General features: G+C 36.4%; 1 protein-coding gene across 1 annotated transcript in view; it reads right to left on the bottom strand.

Moving 5' to 3' along the window:
• Positions 1 to 22,848, bottom strand: part of MAPk-Ak2 (MAP kinase-activated protein kinase 2) — a 71,322-nt gene that overhangs the window by 35,035 nt on the left and 13,439 nt on the right. The window contains exons 2-4 of the mRNA XM_081762352.1: positions 19,649 to 19,788; positions 17,881 to 17,945; positions 13,549 to 13,656 (exon numbers count right to left, since the gene is read on the bottom strand). Coding sequence (XP_081618478.1) covers positions 13,549 to 13,656; positions 17,881 to 17,945; positions 19,649 to 19,788 — 313 coding nt within the window. The remainder of the gene's footprint in view (positions 1 to 13,548; positions 13,657 to 17,880; positions 17,946 to 19,648; positions 19,789 to 22,848) is intronic.

Below are 22,848 nucleotides of genomic sequence, written 5' to 3'. Positions count from 1 at the left end.
CAATTTATCAATTCAAGTTCAAACCTTATTCAAGGTTGCCGTATTCTTTTCTCTTTCTCGCAGTATTCTTGAAAACTAAATGGTGGCTGTATTTTTCAGCCAAGTTACAGGAAATGCCCAGAAAGCTATGGTTGCTTTACATTTTACAGGCAAGTTTTTTTAGAGTGGTAGAAGATTTTTAAGAGTGGTGTCCTATATCAACCACGTAATTTCTTTCATAACCTACCAATTTACTTGTCAGTACATTTCGCGGGATTCCATTTAGCAAATTCAGAATCCTGGGACATTTCATCATTCACCCACTTTTGAGCACTTTGGGACCCATCATCCAAAATCCAATAGAACTGAGCACGACACTATGTTCACATATTTTCGTGCAGAACAATTTCCAGTGAAAACTGTAGGCTATAGGGCCTGGGACTAGCTTTGAGCACTACATATTCTGATTTAGTTTGTTCCGTAGATACCGAATTTGGAATAAAAAATGGGGGCTCTAATTTGAAGAATCACAGATGTGCCCCGTGGGGCCCACACAGGGCCGCATACATTTTGAAAGGCGCGAACACCCGATAGTTCTATTGATATCCTGCAACTTTTGTATCTTTCACATTTTCTGAAAAACGCATTCTAACCAAGATATTTAGCCGTTCCGGAACTTTTCACATTACTCACCCTAATAGTTTTTCCGGCCCTGTAGGGTCTAATATTCACACCCTACAGCTTTAAGCAGTACATATTCCGATTTAATTTGTCATGTAGATACCGAATTTGGAATAAAAAATGGGGGCTCTCATTTGAAAATCTTTGAGTTTTACGTCCCACGGTTATGCCGGTTAGGCTAAAGGAGACGGTGATTATGAGAAATGAATGAAATGGTGGAATGAAGAAAGTGGGAGGAAACGGGAGAACCCCGAGAAAACCCACGCACACGGTGTTTGTCCACCACAAAGTTCACTTGGCGGGGGCTCTCATTTGAAAAATCACAGATGGGCCCCGTGGGGCCCACACAGTTTGAAGAGCACGGACATCCGATAGTTCTATTGATATCCTGCAACTCTGCCCTGTCGCGACAAGACGCTGTAACTTTGGCGGAGCAGTTTTGAGAAGAAGAGCCGTAAAGTCGCTACAGACCGGCTAATTTCCTACTTACATCGAAATTCTCTTTGGTATATTTTCAAAAGTATTTGGCTCAGCTCAATGCTGGGACTGGTGAACATAAATGTCGGTGGGGGAAATTCAAAAATGCTTATAGTGACAAAACAATGTAACTCAAGTTACAGCATTTTGTCACGACACGGCAGAACTTTCGTATCTTTCAAATTTTCAGAAAAACGCATTCTAACCAAGATATTTACCGTTTCGGAACTTTTGACGAGCTTGCTTTATTTTGACTTGCAGAATAACGTTCTGTGGTTCGTGGGCGCCATTTTTAGAACACCCGATATATATATTAAATCGATATGTACACCTTGTCTCAAAAAGGTTGAGCGCATTCTTTATTGGTGTTTTGAGGCAAAAAAATTCTAAGTCCAGCTTCGGGTATCTTCGGGAAAAAGTAAGCCAGGTTCGAACCTCCAAGCCAGCCTTTGCAATCGGGAAAAAGTTTGCAGATGTGTTTTTCTTCTTTTAAATATAATAAGACTTGTTACCAAGTGTTTAAAAAAGCAACATTGATTGAAATGCTTAATGATACAATATGTCGAAACTTTTTTTTTTTAATGTCAGCACATGCTTGTTTGTCATTTAGCTCTCCATACGTAATGGAACATTTAAATACGTTAAAGAATCTTTCCATATGTAAAAGAATGCTCAAAGTTAAGAAATATAACATAATTATCGCCTGAGTACTAAAATAAAAGTCAAAGTAGAACAGAAACAGCGTTTGTAATGGATATGAATGTCATAATTATCTTGAGATCCGTTATACATCGCTAGAAGCATAGTTCTGGAAGTCCTTGTGCTAGCTCATTGGTAAGCTGTCGGATTTCAAATCATAAGGTTGTGAGTTCGAATCCCGTCTAGGTTAATCCTTTTTTTTAAAATATATTTTCCGCAATGCATGAAAAATTATATAAAATAATTACATTAGAATACATAAGTTGTGTATATATAACATAATCATTGCAGAACATAGTAATTATTATGTTTAAAATATAACATCTGAGATAATTTTCACAGTAGGTCGGTATTATATATGAGGATGTAAATACAAGTTAAGAAACTCGTTCAATAGCAATAAATAAATCATGTAGTGTATTTATTTGCAGCTATTTGTTATATAGAGGGTAATTCTCAACATTCATAATACAGAATGCCATTTATGTTCTTGAAAAGGTATTCGATGCATAAACAGAAGGTATAAACAGAGAATCCAAAGTCGGAACGCTCGCAAAAAAATTCATGAACCCCAAAGGTCACGTGAGCAGACTGGAATTGTCCTTATGAAGCATGCCACAGCAGAAAGTCTTTACATAGATTTTCAATTCAATTCCTGATATATGCTTTTGCAATGTGGAAGTGGTGATGCCTTGAGTCGCCCTCTCTCGCTCGCTCGCTCACTCTCTATTTATACAGAATATAAAAGTGGATTTATGTGTGTATTTCAACATAATTCTGATATATCTAGAGCAATTTTAACTATATTTCTTACAGTCTGGAAAAAGAGTACTGTCGGGATACATATCAAAAATGCTAGAAACGGGTCGATATTAGTATCGAATCCATAGTTTCGTGGTCGCTTAGGTGAATAGTTCTACTTTCAATTCAAGTCCAATTAAGCTCCCATTAGTACCCAGGGTGGTTACGTAGCGACATAAAGATATCGAAATCATTCGATATTAGAATCGAATCGTAAGTTTTCAGTGCCGCTAACAGTGCACCATTTCCCATTAGTCCACATTAGTCCACATTTCACATTGGTCCCATTGCCTAGAGGGCAACATATTTGCAGAGAGCAAAGTTTAAAACTTGAATAATATTTTAATTTTTTTCCGTATGAAAAAGTTATAAATCAAGAGCAAATATACTATTTCACGAACAATCCTCTTTTACTATTCTAATATGTTTAATAATAGCGTAAGAAATCTAATAGTAATTCAGAACATGTTTCACAGTTGTTATTTTTTGTTACATAGTTGTAGCTGTAGCATGTAGTGAGTGGAATTTAACTGTAATAAATTCACTAATTAACCATATTCGAATTAAGTTGTATTTTTAAGTTCGGGATGAAGGGGCGGAGAAATATGTTGTTATTGGGGGCACCGAGCTTTTCTACATTTTACTTTCAAGATCTCCATTTTTCTTTTGTCATTTGTTCTTAATAAAAAAAGTTCAGTCACTTTTGGATTGTCATAGGATAGTAGGAGTTGGATTTTGGGATGCAGCCTGTGAGATTCTAGAGGAGCTAACTGCTTGAAAAAATATTTTTGAATCATCTGTAACATATGAAATAAGGATATGTATCATAAAAAATTGAAAGTAACTATGTCTGCGTAATCATCACGGTCAAATTGTAAAGTCAAATGAATTGACGTTTGGTATATAATCAGGCTCCAATCCCAACTGGGAAGTTATCATACGCGTGTCACTTTCATTACAATACATATCCTTAGGGGGAGTAGAAGTCCGAATTTTTGCGAAAAATTTAGTATCTCACAAGCCGTTCAACTGAGAGCTGAAATTCAGCATATAACTCTTTATCTATTATATAAAAGAGAACGCACAAATCCTTTGTTCCCTCATCACGCTAATACGGCTGAACCAATTTCTTTTATTTTTGGGGGGTTATTAGGATTTGGACCCTAGATGGTTTTTATCATATCACTTTAATTTTTAATTACCAGTGTCTTGAGATAATTGACCATTCAAGTGTCCATAACGTACAAATCCTTTGTTAGTTCATCATAGGTAAAAATAAACGTATTTATATGCAACCCGCATGACCGTGTCACTCGGCGGGTTAACATAAATGACAGGCGATATAATGTTAACATTTACTGCAATCTACTATGGTTTTTATCATATCACTTGAAAGCGAAAACTTCCGGGATGACCGCAGCGAAGCGGGGCGGGTTAACATAAATGACAGGCGATATAATGTTAAGATTTACTGCAATCTTCTATGGTTTTTATCATATCACTTGAAAGCGAAAAAGTAAAAATTATCTAAGTAACAAAGTTTATTGCGTTCCGGGGTGACCGCAGCGAAGCGGGGTGAACGCTGCTATTATGCTGCCAATATGTCTTGAGCCGTGGCAAAAATGCGAACTAAAGCTCACACCCTCGACACACCCACGCGTTGAGCCAATAAGGGTTGAGCTGTTGCTGAGCGAGAGAACTTTGCAGTCGTCTACGCTATTGCCATATTTAAAAACAAGAAACTATCGTATAGAATTCGCACGTTCTGTACTGACCGCAAGATTCGCGTTCCGAAGTGCGGCAACATTGCTCTACGGATGACGAAAGAGAGTGGAATTCCTTCAGCCGATAGCAGCGCTTGGAAAGGAAGACTAAGTATCAAGACAATGTGGCATCTCTATAATCTATTATATAAAAGAGAACGCACAAATCCTTTGTTCCCTCATCACGCTAATACGGCTGAACCAATTTCTTTTATTTTTGGGGGGTTATTAGGATTTGGACCCTAGATGGTTTTTATCATATCACTTTAATTTTTAATTACCAGTGTCTTGAGATAATTGACCATTCAAGTGTCCATAACGTACAAATCCTTTGTTAGTTCATCATAGGTAAAAATAAACGTATTTATATGCAACCCGCATGACCGTGTCACTCGGCGGGTTAACATAAATGACAGGCGATATAATGTTAACATTTACTGCAATCTACTGTGGTTTTTATCATATCACTTGAAAGCGAAAACTTCCGGGATGACCGCAGCGAAGCGGGGCGGGTTAACATAAATGACAGGCGATATAATGTTAAGATTTACTGCAATCTTCTATGGTTTTTATCATATCACTTGAAAGCGAAAAAGTAAAAATTATCTAAGTAACAAAGTTTATTGCGTTCCGGGGTGACCGCAGCGAAGCGGGGTGAACGCTGCTAGTTAAAAATAAAGAGAATATGCCCTGGCATTTTTTAAAATTGTCTTTTATGAGCGGGGGGACGGGGGTGCATTTTCTATATATTGGAAACTGGTAGTGGGTTGATTTGTAAAAATAATCGAAAACGATTGATATTAGTTGAGAAACAGATTGAGTAATGCAAACTAAAGTTCTTTTTGAATTTTATACCCACTGCTTTCTATTTATAATTGCTGAAGCTGGTGTTTAATATATGGAGCGTTCCGAGCATAAGGCAATCAAGCCATAAAGTTAGAGAAAAATGGCCATAAAATTTGTAGTCTAAACTTAATTACATGGGCATTTTCAATTAGTACGGCGTGCTTAATTATATAGAAAATTAGTTTCTCTCTCTCTCTTTTTTTTTTTTTTTTTTTTTTTTTTTTACGTTGGTTTACTTTTCCTTGATTTGAAACTTTCAAATTTCATCCTATTTTCTACTGAAATGTGTCTGTAAGGCAACAAAGAAATAATTATATATGATAAATTTAAATTCATTTTAATTTGGAAGATGAGAAACACTTTGCCATTATACAATATCGTAAAGGTCAGACCCACCAGTATTGTAACAGAGAGGTGCTTGAGCCATTAACGGTAGAAATTCAAACTCCGATAAGTGATAATTTCACAGTCTTGTTTTATTACAAGTGTAACCTCTTTAGTCAATGGAGAGGAGGACGTGGGCCATCGGTCAGAGTTGATGTCGATGGGTTTTGGTGGGTCGGAGTTGGTCACAATGGTTCAGAGTGGTTCATAGTTGGTGGTGGGTCAGAGTGGATCACGATGGTTGATGGATCAGAGTGGGCCAATGGGGCATTTGGGTGGTGGGTGATAGTGGGTCATGATGGGTCGTGGATCAAATTTTCATTGACCCACACCATCTCTGGTTAAAATTGTACTAAAGATAAGAGGCACCGAAGATGCATGTCGGCTATTATGCTCAAATTTTGCTCATGGATAGTACTCCACCAGGAAGCAATAAATCTTAAATGGTTCACGGTATCACCTTCTAGAACTCGAGATGTAGGGGTTTGTCTCATTGGCTAAATTAAGACGTCAATGATTTATCCTTCAACAACCAAGCTTTTTATGATCGTTTCCGTGGGGAAGTCAGAAGAACACGTGCCTAGTAATCGTAATATTGATAGTTTGCGTCCACCCCGGGTATTTGTTTTGTGTTTTTTTGATTCACCTAAATATAAACAAATCACACATATAGGCATTTTGACATATTTTGGGAGAGTAATTTTGTGGTTCGTTGGCGTTTCATCGCGTCTCTGCTGCTGGTAGTAAAGTTTTCAAAATGGAACTTGGGCCACCACGAATCGTCGCTGCGGGGCCACCAATTTCTGGCGAGAGGTCAATAGTTGATCATCTGTAGTCCACCGACGCTTACAGCTTAGAGTAATGAACGATGTCTTTGCCTTGTAGAGTTCATGACTACCGACGTCGGCAGTCAACTAGCTTTTAGTATTCCTTTACTAACCATCTATTGTTCATGTTTGTACACGGTGTTGTCATAATAATAATAATAATAATAATAATAATAATAATAATAATAATAATAATTATTATTATTATTATTATTATTATTATTATTATTATTATTATTATTATTATTATTATTATTTGTAGTAATAGTAGTATAATTGATGATAGAATAATTATTGTCTATGTATTGTCTAGGTAGGACTACACACAGGATTTGGCTCGTTTTGGTTCGACTTGACTCTAATCCGAGTCGAGTTGGAAGATATTTTTCGCGCCGAGTCCAAGAGTAGACCTCAAAGATGTCTGTTTCGAGTCGAGTCGAGTTTCAAAGAAAAATCGTTCCTGCCCATCCCTACTAATGAGAGCTTAATCGGAGTTAAGCGAAATTGAAAGTCTCACTATTTATCTAAGCGACCCCGAAAACTATGAATCTAATATCGATCATTTTCTAGCAATCTTTTATATGTATCCCCCTCCCATTCACCATAGGTAACCCGACAGCACTCTTTTTGAAACTATAAGAAATGTGGTTAAAATTACTCTAGGCCAGTGGTTCTCAATCTAATTCCTATCACGATCCCCTTTTATCACACGCTCTTGCCAGCGACCCTTTTATATTTTTTTTTTATAATAAGCTTGTGTGGGATTTTTAACATACCTATTTCTATAATAGTAGAATCCATTTTTTGTTTATAGTGAACAGTGCCATGGAAAATCAGCGCCCGGGGCGAGAGTATAGTACGATGTCACCGTATATATGAGTGACGTCGACAGACTAGCTACGAAGCGCCATCATGGTTGGCACGAAGCTCAATAACATTTTCAAAATAAACCCTACCTTTCCTTAATTTTGAGCACATTTTATTACGTTTTTCCTTCTATTTTACACATGTGCACATGCACTTTCCTAACATGAGTAACACACTTCCTCCGAAATGTGTGGCCCCTTTTTTCGGCGCCCGGCACTGACAGTGGATACAGTAACTGTAATATCTATATTCCAAACGACGAAGGTGCTGGTTCAAGATGGATGTTAAACTCCTTCATTGAAGAAGCCATTAACGTATCCGATGTAAGCCCAAAACTTCTTGACCAAATAATAGAATGATCATGCGACAAGTGTTTGCAACTGGTTTTTTGTAAGGAAGACTTGGACAAGTTCTGCCTGATGAGGAGAGAAGAATATCCTGGTCTGGGCATTGCTGCTTTAAAAGTAATAATTCCATTTGCTATATCGTACTTGTGCGAAAGTGTTTTTTTTTTTTTATGGTAAACATTAAAACAAAGATAAGAAATCGCTTATCAGTTGAAAATGGCTTGATAATGTTCGTCATGAAGATTGAACCGGACATTGCTGCACTAGTGAAATTACACCATGCTTAGGTGTTTCATTAGGTTTTAATTTTAATTGTATTTCAATGTGCAGGTTTTGTTGCATGTGTATTTTTCTAGTATTTCTATATACAGTTCTTATTAGTTTTATATCATACCTCTTTGATTTAAATTCATTTTTAAACAACTCTACTAACTAACTAACTCTATGGCCTATGGAACCCGGAGGTTCAATGCCGCGTTCACAAAAGCTCTACACTGACTTCTATCCTTAGCCAATTGGATCCAGTTTCTACTTTGTATTCTTATCTCAGCGAGATCCATCTTAATATTGTCCTCCCATCTGCGCCTAGGTCTTCCTAATGGTCGTTTTCCGATTGATCTTCCAGTCAAGATTTTGAAAGCGTTTCTACTTGCTTCCATTCTAGCTACATGGCCTGCCCACCTAAGCCTTCTAGACTTGACGACCCTAACAATGTTGAGTAAACTGTATAAATTATGTAGTTCCTCGTTATGAAGTTTCTGTTCCCCATTCCCGTTCCTCTTGGGTCCGAATATTCGTCTAAGGATCTTGTTCTCAAATACTTTCAGTCTATGTTCTTCCCTCAGATTAAGCGACCATGTTTCGCAACCATACAGAACAACAGGCATGATTATCGTTTTGTATATTTTAAGCTTCAAATTTCTCGACAGAATTCGCGACGACAAGAGACTTTGAACCGAATAGTAACACGAATTCTACACCCTTTGATAATGTTCAGTAGACTTATTTTTTATTGTTCTTTACAGTGTGTATAAAAAATAAAAGTATGCCTATCAGAACAAAATTAAAAATAATATTTAAAAATAATTTCTGGTATTAGATTCTAACTATATTTATCTCTTCCGCCTATCTTCGCGATCCCCTAGGGGCCGCGACTTCCAGGTTGAGAAACCCTGCTCTAGGCACACATGAGTTATGTTGGAACATATATACATACACTTTTATGTGTATAAATGCAGATAAGAGAGAGTTGAGAGAGAGCGATTAAGGAATTACCGCTCTCAATCTCTTCACTTTACTTTTGCGATTCGCGAATTTCTTACGTGACAGTTTGGGGCTAGCTAGTTTTTTGTCTTGGACCACGATCCGATTTTCGATATGTTCTACCTAAATGCTGTAATGCGAATATTGAGAAGTTATCTGCGATGAAAGTAGCTGCAAATAAATACATTACATAACTTATTTATTGCTATTACACGATTTTTTAAATTTGTATTCAATATCCACACATAACACACCGACGTTCTGTCAATACCTCAGATGTTATATTTTAAAGATAAGAATTACTTATGTCGTGAAATGATATGAATATATATATATTCAACTGATATATACAACTGATGATATGAATATATATATTCAACTGATATATACAACTGATGAATTGTAATGTAACTATTTTACATAATTTTCATGCATTGAGGAAAGTAGAATATCATAAAAGAATTTCACCTGAACGGGTATCGAACTCACGATTTAAACGCTCGGTGGTGTACCACTGAGCTAACATGACCGCTTTTCGGAAGCTGCTTCTGAAATATAACTGAGCTCATACGTAAATGCTCTTTTCCGTATGGAAATCACAATGACGAAACGAGAGTGGGAATACATAGTCTCGAAATATTGTATCATTAAGTATTTCAATGTTACTTTTTTCTACACTTAATACCATTTCAACATGTCTTATTATATTTAACAGAAGGAAAAACATATCTGTACATCGTTTCCCGATTACTAAGGTTGGCTTTGGAGGTTCGAACCAGCAGCTTTAGTTTACTGTTTTCCGAAGATACCCGAAGTTGGACTTCGAAAGAGTTTGTCTCAAAACAGCTATCATCATATCGCTCAATCTGTTTGGTATATGGTATATGTTTTTATACGTGTAAAGTCGGTATAACAATTCATTCTTTAAACAACTTTTCGTATGTATTAATATTCCTTTATAAAAACTGTTTTTGATATCATTATTAGGGCGCACCATTTTCAGATTTCTTTCGCGAGTCGTTGACCAAGTCGTTCCCCACTAGCGTTGCCAGACTCACAGCTCGGAATTATTCCAAAACCTGATCGAACATATGCTAGATTCGGTCAAATTATGCTAGATCCTCATAATTACTAATTCAGGAGTTTAAAAAAAAACGAAGTTGAGATACGATAACGTAACTTAAAATACACAGAGAGCAAGAATGCATGGATAGAACTCAATACTTCACGCACCAAAATTTTAACTCAACTAAATTAATGCAGTCGTTGCCAGACTCAATGGCGTATATATCGTATAAATGAATGCAAAGTTTTTGTTTACATATTTTGAAAGAAAATTACTTCGCAGCATAAGCGGAGTTGGGAATCGTCTGCTGGGGGGCGGCAGATTTTTGGTCGGTCTCGGAGCTGTCATTTCAGGAATAAATATGATCATGAAGTCAGAAATAAAGATGGTGAAGTTGTCAAAAAGTTGGGGGGAGAATGGCCCCCATAGCTCCGCCCATGCCTCGGAGTTGAAGGATTAGAAAACCCTGGGTGGAGCTACAAAATAGCCCAAAGACGTTTCGAACTTACTTCGGAAAATAAGACTGCCTGTATGGTTTACCGACTGTATGAATCAATGGAAGAGGATACATTTCTGCCGTTCTTTTTCTTCCCACGACCAACTTCTTTCTCATCTCCAGGTTTTACGGCTTTTTGATAAACTTGCTGAAATGGTGCTAGATTTGGGCAGGGTGCTAAAAGCAAGATGCTAGATGCTAGAGACATGCAAATTATGCTAGATCTAGCATCATTATGCTAGATCTGGCAACGCTGTTCCCCACAATAGGCGTGTCGTGCAAGTAACCAATCACACGTCAGGTACTAGCTTTTACCTATTGCTTCCTTCTCACAGCTCAGAACATTGGTAACTATGGATAGACGTACAGCAGTAATTACTTTATGGGAGTTGGAAGGTTATTCTGCAACTGCAGCTAGCAGGCGAGTAGGTGTCCCGGCCTCTACAGGAAGGCGATGGATTCGGAAATATGGCGCTACAGGTCAGACTGATAATTTACGATCTCCTGGTCGTCCGCATGTGTCAACCGAAGCCCAAGATGCGAGATTAGTAAACGAAGCCCGGTTAGACCCACTAAGGACGTCTAGACAGCTAAGGGAAGTTTCTCTCTTTCCTAGTAGTAAGCATACAGCTCTGCGAAGACTTCGTCATGCTGGGTTACGTGGCCGTGTTGCTGCCGTGAAGGAAAAACTCTCAGACGACCACAAAATTTACCGTCTCGCGTTTGCACAGGCGAATGTGGGTCTCAATTGGGAAAACGTAGTTTTCTCAGATGAATCCATATTCACAACATCAAAGGAGGGACACCGTTTTGTGTATCGTCCGAGAGGCACCCGATATGACCATGGATATGTGGCTGCTTGCAATCGCAGTGGCCATGTGTCTATTTTATGTTGGGGTTGGATTTCCAGTCGCGGAGCAGGACAGCTTCATAGAATTGAAGGACATCTGGACAATGCTCAGTACTTAGACATTATCAGTAATATCATGGTGCTATCTGTACGGGTATTTCAGCCTGATGGTGTAATTCAGTTCCAGCAATACCAGTCGCCAATACATACTTCCCGTGTGATTCAGGAATGGTTCGCAGGTCACCCTGAGATTGATTTAATCGACTGGCCGCTCGTGGAGCAGACCTCAATCTCATGGAAAATATGTGGGCAGAAGTGAAGCGTACTCTAAGGGAAAGTTGGCCTGAGGCAGATCCACCAAGAACTCAGGATGACCTGTGGCATCTTGTTTCCGAAGCATGGCTGGAGGTAGGGGAAGGAGATAGATTTGTCACCCATGTAATAGATTCCATGCCCAGAAGAATGGAGCGTGTAATAAATTCAGAAGGGTCTTGGACACAATATTAATGTCCCCGCCTTAACTCCCGAAAACAGCCCTTTTCAGGGCTACCTAAACGCTTCTGAAAATATTTCTAGAAGTAAACCACTCCTTGTATCCGATTTCTGTGCAATCCTACAAACAAAAGAATGATAATTAGCTGTAGGCTTTGAACTCAAGACCTCTTTATTGGCAAGTCAGTACTCTACCAGTGAGCTAACATGAACACGCAAACCCAACTTGAAGAAACACGACTTTCAATTTCTGGTATTCGATGACAATGATGCTCATATACTTGGCAAATGTTGTGTTCAACTTGGGATATTCCGCAACACACACACACACACACATAAACAAAGCGAAAGAGAGAGAGAGAGAGATGAATATACAAAAGCATATTCAACGTATTGGAATGAGACTCTAAGTAACGACATTCCGTTCTAAAGAGAATTTGTGTTTCTTCCCGTGACGTTAAGGGGATCGGGAAAAGTTATGTGTCTTGAAGCAGGATACGACTTTGGATACTCTGTTTATACACTTTCTATATCCGTAGGAATATTTTGTATTTCACGAATGTAAATGACATGCTGTAATGAGAATATTGAGAAGTTACATCTGTATGAGAAATAGATGCAAATAAATACACTACATAACTTATTTATTGCTATTAAATGATTTTCCTAACTTGTATTTACATCCTCATATATAATACCGACCTACTGTGAAAATTATCTCAGATGTTATATTTTAAACATAATAATTACTATGTTCTGCAATGATTATGTTATATATACACAACTTATGTATTCTAATGTAATTATTTTATATAATTTTTCATGCATTGCGGAAAATATATTTAAAAAAAAGGATTAACCTAGACGGGATTCGAACTCACAACCTTATGATTTGAAATCCGACAGCTTACCAATGAGCTAGCACAAGGACTTCCAGAACTATGCTTCTAGCGATGTATAACGGATCTCAAGATAATTATGACATTCATATCCATTACAAACGCTGTTTCTGTTCTACTTTGACTTTTATTTTAGTACTCAGGCGATAATTATGTTATATTTCTTAACTTTGAGCATTCTTTTATATATGGAAAGATTCTTTAACGTATTTAAATGTTCCATTACGTATGGAGAGCTAAATGACAAACAAGCATGTGCTGACATTAAAAACAAAAAGTTTCGACATATTGTATCATTAAGCATTTCAATCAATGTTGCTTTTTTAAACACTTGGTAACAAGTCTTATTATATTTAAAAGAAGAAAAACACATCTGCAAACTTTTTCCCGATTGCAAAGGCTGGCTTGGAGGTTCGAACCTGGCTTACTTTTTCCCGAAGATACCCGAAGCTGGACTTAGAATTTTTTTGCCTCAAAACACCAATAAAGAATGCGCTCAACCTTTTTGAGACAAGGTGTACCTGGAGTGAAACTATAAGCTGCCCCCTGATGATAGCGCCCATTTGTATGTTTTAAAGCACCTAAAAAGAGGATTCTTATCTTTAATGTTACGTATATGCTCCAAAGTCATTTGAATAAAGATTACTGAGTTTTGTCCAAGAAAACATGTCAGGAAAAAAGTGTACAGTAATAGATATAAATATATATAAGGTAATTATCACATTTCAGTTATAATTATTGAAATAATCTATACGCAACTAACAGTGAAAAGTTTACCAGGACTACCAAAAATTCAAGAACTAAGTCCTACCTGGCTGCGTGTACAGCAAGTTCTCAGGTTTCAAGTCCCGATGAGCAATGTTCATCTCATGCAGGTACTTCACTGCCAAGCAAATGTCTCTCATAATTTGAGCAGCCTCTAAAATAAAATCAAACATCTTAATACTGAAAGCACACAACCTTCCATGATCATACTCTTTAGATAATTGTAAATACTTGTTAAACTCCACTGTCTAATCTTCACTTAGCTTTTCGAAGTTTAAACTCTGATTTGAGCAAAAAGTTATTACGTAATACGAAATTGTCTATATTAAGTTTTTCATAATTATTTTGTACGCACTTGTGCATTTAAATATGAAAATTGAAGTACTCCATCTCATGAGTATTGGTGTTTAGTATATGCCAATAATTTCTAAGTCTTACTTCGAAATTATTTCTGACGTCTTCTATGGGGCAATAGTATCTTGAAGTGTTTAACCGAGTTGCTGGATTTTACTTTTTAATATTCTTCTTTCTTCCAAAACTATAAATTTAAGTTCTAGTAAAGCACTTCAACTCCCTGATCTTTTCTATAACTGAAAACTCACTGAAAAATCAACAACTTTTAAAGTCTGTTATTCTTCACACCTAGTTCCCACACTGAGTTGTTAATCCCCATAACTGTCTAATTCTTGAGTATGATGATTTTCTTATTTTTTTCTTTTCTCTCCAAGAAGTGGCTTACAAATCCAAATTACTAAGTAGTCATCAGTTTGGATTTGTAAGCACTCTTCCAACAACAAAAATTTCATAGTGGATACGTAGGAACTTTTTCAGCAAAGTTTCACACTAAGTAGGCAGATATAGGAATTGGCAACTCTGAAACATAATAGAAACTAGCTTTGAAGAATAACAGTGCTTGAAAAGTTTATACAATTAGTTATGAATTTTATTTTGTGAATTCTCAATTATAGGACAAGATCAGATAGTTCTGGTGCTTTAGCAAGCTTATAATTTGGAAGAAAGGAGAAAATTAAAACAAAAATGCAGTAACTCGGTTCTTCATGGTATTTTTGCCCGAAACAAATGTCAGCGTACAAGTAAAACATTGAAATTATTCGCATACACTAAACATCAATAACTTGATTTTCTTAATTTACATGAAATCTTATACTAACTTTGAATTTAAAACAATACAATTTCATTTTTAATGTTTTCAGTAATTACTGTTGTTTCCGATCTAACTAGAACATAGAACGAATGCTTCTTTTTATCTCAAAGAGTTTGCTGTTGGTTAGATGATGGGGGCACGGTGACTCAGTGGTAGAGCGCTTCCCTTTGGTACGTGGGGTTCCTGGTTAGCTTCCAGACAAGTAAGCTTGTGGTGGACAACATCGTGTCCGTGGGTTTTCTCGTGATACTCCTGTTTTCTCCCACAATCAAACCAATTCTTCCATCATTATTCGCTTGCCTTACTCATCCTTCTCCCTTAGCCTAACGCGCATAATGGTAGAACGTTAAAGTTTGGTAATCAGTGTAACGTCCCAAGATTATGCCCTTTAGGCTAATGGAAGCGGATGATTAAGCAAGTGAATGATGGAGTAATTGGTGGAAATAGATTGTGTGAGGAAAAGGAAGGACCTTGAGAAAACATGGACACGATGTTGTCCACCAGAAACTTACTTGGCCGGGAATCGAACCACGGACCCCACGCACCAGGGCTAAGCGCTCTATCACTGAGCCATCGCTGTCCCTCAAAAGATTTATTTACAATGTACCTCGCATATCTAGTTTTTTCTACTATGTGATAGCTGATACGTGAGACGAATGTTTGGTGATCGTGAAAAAAAAAATCAAATTTAAGATTTAAACTGATTTACACGTTTCATGGCCTATAGATGCCGAAAAAGTTATCTTTCGAAATCTGTTCGTCACTCACCTAGAGACGATACCGCTTAACCCTTCAGTACACGGGTTGTACCTCAGAAGCAAGCAGTAACAATATATACATATATATATATATATATATATATATATACGGGGTGGACCAAAAGTAGGTATACAGACCCGTTCTTAATGTCTTTTACTTATATTTTAAGCTCCGAACAGCAGAAGCAAATAAACCCATAAACTAAAACGTTACACTTGATCAATGCAGGGGTGTATATCTACTCTTGGGCTACCCTGTATGTACATTTTGTGGATAGCAAATAGATACCATCGTCATTCAGTGTACCTTTCTTCGCGGTTGCCGAGAGTCAATTGCTCATCTTTATATAGTCAGTGAGCGGCAAGTTATTATTTTTGTTGTGTGTTAGGCACCACCCATGTGCTCGCGTGACATAGAAAACATTGATTGAAAATTACTTTGGGACACTCGTAATATGTGTCTTGTAGAAAATGGCAAAGAAATTGACTGTAGAAGAAACGAGAAATTTGATCGAAAACAGTGACCTGTCGGAATTACATTTTTCGGACGATCCCAATTTTCAACTTGCCAGTTCTCATAACAGTGAAACTAAGCTTCAAAGCTGCACTGGGTTTCTTATTTTCCGAAGAAAGGGAAATATATAGTGTTACTTTCGTCAGTGCAGCACCATGAAAATTGACAGTGAAACCTGTGATAGTAGAAAACCTGAAATTATAACATTTTACGACAGGACGAACTGAGAGGTGGATGTGGTAGATGCAATGTGCGCAGAATATGACATAGATAGAAATGTACGGAGACAGCCACTGTGTTTGTTCTATGCATTGATGAACATTTCTGGAATAAAAGCCTATATTGTGTTTATATCAAATACTAACGAAGAGAGCCCCATATCAAGAAGGCAGTTTCTCAACAACTTAGGATTTAATTGCCAAATAAATGAGAGAAAGAGCATAGCTGCGTTATCTGCCGCGACACATCAGAACTCCGCTGCGAGACTATAAAGATGCAGTGCAAGAAAAAAGAGATGCTGCAAGTGCAAAAACAGTGGAACATGGAACTTTTGTAACTTGTACAAAAAGTGAATGTGCCTCACACACTGTGAAATGCTATACACGGAATGAATTGAGGACAATTTGTATGGATGAAAATGATTAGTTTTTGACCTGTGGTTCAAACAATATACAACACACTTCTAAGTCTTAATACGTTTGTTTATATTAATACACATTACTCTTACTATTTCATGTGTGTAACTAGATGCTACTTCTCAGAAGTCGTAATTTTACGGCCTCATATTGTATTCATTATTCATATGGTAAAAACAAACATGTTTAATAAATATCGAAAAAGAACATAGACTATATAGACACTAAGTTTCGTGTTTCCAACATAATGTATCAATAAGTTATACATGTATCCCTTGAAATAAAAATATATTTTATTTAAAATGTCTTGTATGTATTTTTAACTAAATTAGTTTTTGTGGCACCTCACAGCCACAACACCTCCAATCTCGTAACAATGTCATCCGTGTACTGGAAAGTTACCGTATCTCAATCAGTTTTTTTTTTTTTTTTAGTTTTCTTCCTACCCCTAAAAATAAGAGTACTTTACTTAATAGTAAAAATAAAAAGAAGTGATTTTCTCGAAAACGGTTCTAACGATATTTTTATATTTCATAAATCGATTTTCTAGAAACAACCCCATACTGTGGTATAAGTAATTTCCCTGGGAGTCTTAATTCCGTTGCGGAATTATTTAGCAAAAAAGACAACACTAGATCACACTTGACAAACGCAATCATCGAAAACTTTCAATTGGTGAAATGGTTTAACTCACTTGCATGGATCACTAGTTAACTTTTAGTCTGAGAAACATTTTGGCAATGTGGAGTATGTGATCTGTATTGTTTGTTACTACTAAACTCCGTAATCAACCACAAGCAAAATTTTCTTATTTTATCCGCAAAAAAACGTTATTCCAGTATTTCTTTCAATGTTATTTATTAGTACAGTAGGGTGTATATTTTTGCATTTTTTTTTTTCGAAGAAGAAATGAAGTGTTTACTATTAATAAAACCTTTGATATTAAAATTTAATTACGAAAAGGTTAATGAATAAAATGTCTAAAGTATCACACATTTTCAAGAGGAAATAAATAAAGTAATTTTTCTTAGCAATCAAGATTTATATCACATTAAAATATCAGTCCATAACACACAGTCTTCTATATTACTATATTCAACAAAACAAATTTGTGATTTTGGAACAAAGAATGGACAAATATTTGTGTATATTTTGAAATTTATAATAGAAAACAATAGTTTTGTGATTGTTCCGCCTCTTAATGCATTATACGCATTATTTTGGCTCACCAAAAGAAATTTCAAACGCTCTTTAGAACACACGGCGTATTGTCGCATTTCTCTTGCATAGTAAAAGGTCATCTTACCTCTTTCCGTAAAAGCTCCATCTTGTCTGGCCTCTATCCGTTGAAATAACTCGCCACCCTCCATACTTGAAAAGAAAACAGAACGTAATGAAATACATAAAGAAATCACATAAATATATAAAGCGAACACAAGAAGCAGGCATGAAACAAAGGAAATTTTAAGAACGATTATTCTCTACAATTTTTCTTTGTTAAATCGGAAATCCCAAAGCTAAAAAACCAATAAAATAAAATAAAATAAAAATAAAAATAAATAAAATATTGTACATTAATGAACAGAAAAAGCAATTAGTTTGGCCAGCTCTTTTACTTTCAAAGTTTCCGAGGGAAAAAAAAAAAAAATTCAAAGTTATACGCCACATTTAATTTTCCCAAGTACTCCTAAAAATTCACTTTCGTTACAGCCCACCACAAGCTATGGGTATCCAGATGGTACACGCGATGAGTGTGGTCAACATACCGAATCCCAATTCAATTATTTCTAGCTTCATTTACGCCCTAAATTCGATACCTTCAGTGGTTCTACTACCAAGTTTCTGGATGCAGGGTTTACATGTGTGGTTATCTTGTTGTCTGTACTATGAAATGTACTGATCACTTACTTCAATTGAACTAGTCTCTCTTATTACTATTTCTGTACCATCCAGCTCAACTATTAGTTGGATTGAAGCAAATACACATTATTAATAATAATAATAAAAAGCATAGTGGAGGGGCTTCTCTGCTCTGTGTTCTCTCTTACTTCCAAACGGCAATGAACAAAACAATGTGGTTATTCGGAAACCTGGTCAGTTAGTGTGCTTCAGTCCCCATAGAGGGAGTAGCTTTGCGACGAGGTTGAGTCCTGGAGAGAACATGCAGTCGAAATCTGGTAGTGCTTTCAAGAACAGCCCATTCTTAAAACTTCCTGAGCCAAAAATGACTAATAATGATCAATATATATTGAATAGGTGCTTGTCACTATTACTAAATACACCCCTTTCACACACGTACACAGTTAAATCGGTGCTACGAGGAAGTCTATCACAGTGCATGCTTACATGCAATACTTCTATTATTTCATTAAGTACCTGATTGTAATATTATGTAATTTCTATCTTGTAATTTCTCTCTTATTACAATGTCTTATTTCTCACGGATAATTTATAGTACAATTGAAGGATAAGGCGAAAAAACAAGGAATGTCCATGTGTGTGATTTAACGGGTGCTTTGTCCTATCTGTTGGTGACTCTTGATACTATTTGACTGTATATGCATGCATGCATAAATGTAGAAATGTCCATGTAAAAAGAGGGAAAATATTTGAATAACCCTATTCTTTATTACGCGGTTTTCAATATTAAAACGCAGTTTTCTCGAAAATGCAGTTTTGTGACATTCCTTCTTTTTTCCCCTTACCCTTCAATTATACTTCTAATGAACTATTTTGCGTCAGTAACTGAACGCGCTTCACTTACACATGTATTTGTTTATGGTCGTTAAGAAATACGTCGAAATAAATACAAATTTCCTAAATCCTGTCATTACATTGCTGATAAGACGAGAAAATGAAGAATATACAAAACTAAAACTATTAATAACCCTGAATTTATAACTTAATGCAAAATTATAAATTCATTGTTTTAATTAGTATTTCTAAAATTTATACCGTAGGTCATTGTTCCACTTTGTGAACAAGTTTGTATTTAGGGCACGAATTCTTACGCATCAAACTCAATGGACCAGGTTATATATTTTGTCCAGTAGGGCCTAAATAAATAAACTTACCATTCCATTACTACTAGCAGGCACTTGTTCCCATTGTAAGTATTTTCATAAACGTCAATGATATTTACAATATGGAGGCAACCACTGGCCCGCCAATGAAGATCCACTTCTCTCCGTGCTTTCGTGGAATCATGTAACACCTACAAATATGAACATAAATTGTGTGAACAAAAATTATACAAAAGCATTCGCTAAGTACATACTAATGACTCGTTCATGTCACGTACATTATTGTTTTAAACATGTTGGTTTCAAAGTGATATTAAAGATAACACAAACTTGCGTAAGCCTTGTCAATGATTATGAAAATTATTCATCTACATTTGTTTTACGACCCTTTCAATTAAGCTGCCAATGAAAAAAATGCTAATACACACAACAAAAAATATATCTACTTTACTATATAAATACTATAGGTGCCTTCCATTTCAATTCAGACAGAGCATGTACCATCACCATCTCAGATATTGTTAAAAACATATTTAGTTGCTATAGATAAAAGTTTTAAGAGATCCATACTTTTTTTGCCCTGTAAAAAAAAAAAAAAAAAAAAAAAAAAAAAAAAAAAAAAAAAAAGCCAAGTAATGGGCTATCAAAGACGGGAAGTACAATTTATGAATTGTAGAAGACATGGAAAATGGTCAACTTCGGAGCCCACCCATTCAGCTATGGAGAAAGGTAGAGTTATAATTCTTGTTGTGGTATGTACATAGGGACATAAATAAACTATATTTTGTTATAGTTTGTTTTGCGCATGCGTATCTTTTTGTACATAAATTAACAAATGAACGTCAGTTTATCTGAAAAGTAGAAGTTTCTAAATTTTTTTTTCGAGCACTTCCGGTTCGAATTTTAAAATTCTGTTTTCACGGTTGGTAAGACCTAGTTACCCGCTTTCCTAAAAAATTTTGCAACGCTTTTGTGTTCAACCGTTTTGTCACAAAAAAATTCGAGAAACTGCAAAAGTTTCAAAAATCGCCAATTTTGTGCGCCATTTTCTCGAAAACACCATCTCTTGAAATTCTGAAATTTTGTCAGATGGTTCAACTTTACATGAATAATAAACACACCAAATACCATTCTCGACCAATGCTTCATGAATTAACTACAGCCTTTTGAAGTTAGCGAAGTTTCGTTTACTTTGATGCTACAGTTAGCAACACTGGAAACAATAAAAGTGCAATGATTTGATGATGTTTGTGATTCACATTCATTAAATGAAGAATAAAAGTTTTTTCTTTATTATTTTGATTAAAAAGGCTCTCTGAAATAGTAAAATGAGTCTCCCCTACTCCTCCGTTTACTTAAACCGAAGTAATCTGAGATGGAAATTACGATTACGAAACAAATCTTAAAATGAAATGAAATGAAATCTTTGAGTTTTACGTCCCACGGTTATGCCGGTTAGGCTAAAGGAGACGGTGATTATGAGAAATGAATGAAATGGTGGAATGATGAAAGTGGGAGGAAACTGGAGAGCCCCGAGAAAACCCACGAGCACGGCGTTTGTCCATCACAAAGTCCACACGGCGCGAACTGGGATCGAACCAGGGACCCCAAGCACCGGAGGTGAACGCTCTACCACTGAGCCACCGCGCCCCCTCTCACAAATTTTAAGTTTACTTCAATTGACCATCCAATAAATTCTGATGATCTATAAAAAGCCTGAACTATTACCTCAGTGATAATTTGGAATGGTCCAGACAAAGTCTCAATTAAGTGCGATGTCATTACAGTGATCAAAAAAGGACAGAAAGTTTAAAAAAATTCGAAATGTTTTCTTATGCGTTCCATCAAAGAAATATACGGACTTTCTAAACAGAAGAATTCCAGCATAAGAATGGGTCACTCGGAATTTTATAGTATTCGACTAAAGTGGATGTCCGCAACCTGCGAAGGAAGTGTGTGTGTGTACTGTGCAAATTTAAAGTTAGCTGCTACTGCGTTGCAACAAATCGAAAGTGCAGCCCGTATTGAAACTGTCATAAGTGACCTATTTCCTTTAATAGTATGATCCGCAGAAAATGACAGCTGTCTTCTTCAAGAATGTGGTGAATATCGTGGAGTGCAAAGAATAAGTGTGGAGTCTTTAATAATTGATCTGATGAAAATGGAAGTGTTACGTATGCCATATGGGAAAACAATGATCTCGTTAAAAAACTGTGCTGCTTTCTGTTTTCGTACCGTACATTGCTGGTTTAACTGTAAGAACTGCAATTCATGACTACATCAAGAACATCCGAAGAGAATTAATTCCTACTGAAAAGCACCGTATAAAATTTCAAGATACAAATTCTATTTTACTTCATGTGGACTTCGTTGAAAACTGGACTGTTATTCTGCAAAGTGAAATTTCGAGTTATCACCGGAATATGAAACAACTGACATTTTTTAAGCGACGACAAAACACACGATTCGGCTCATGTACTCATGATTCTAAAAATACTCGAAGAAAAGCGAAATTATAGGTTATAGAAAAAGGTTCGAATAAGTGTCTACAATTTTCCAAACCGTGTCAGTGATTTTTGATGGTGCTGCATCCCACTTTAAAAATCGGTTTTAGATGTTCGAGATGCAGACAGGTCCGATAAAGCAGTATTTTTGCAGTGAAACCGGCCATGCAAGGGTTTTTGCTACGTTATTGGGGGGTTGTAAAGAATGTGGCAACGCGGCATAACCATAGGCAAAAACAGATACACAGTATCAAAACCGCATAAGATTCGTGAGTATAGTGCAAGTACAAACTCCGGGTATTACTCTCGTTTTGTTGCCTGGAACTTATTTCGACAACTTCCGGAAGAAGAAAGAAAAGCAAGAATGGGAAAGTGTGTGACCGGTAACTGGTATTCAACGAAGTCACCTTTGGCTTTCGGAAAATGGCGAAGTTTTTATGGCAGTAACGGGTCACCATGAACTAACTTCATGCTTCCCCCAAAATCGAACTTTTACAATTCAAAGTGTAGATTTAAGAAGTCTGCAAAAAGGAACTTTTGTTACATACATATACGTATGATCACCAGTGGTGCGTAGTAGAAATATTATGAATAAATTATAAATAACGTGAAGTTGAGATGCTGTTTATGCTTCAACATGGACCTTCAGCAGGGTACAGGTTTCCAGAAGAGCATAAGAGAAGTGAAAATAAGTGTTTTGTGACTATCGACAATGTGCTACGCAGGGGCGGATCCAGGACGGACTTC

This window comes from Thermobia domestica, chromosome 6 (genome assembly GCF_964235325.1).
Source record: "Thermobia domestica chromosome 6, izTheDome1.hap1.1, whole genome shotgun sequence".
NCBI classification, from domain to species: Eukaryota; Metazoa; Arthropoda; class Insecta; order Zygentoma; family Lepismatidae; genus Thermobia; species Thermobia domestica.
This window is presented reverse-complemented; position numbering and strand designations above follow the sequence as displayed.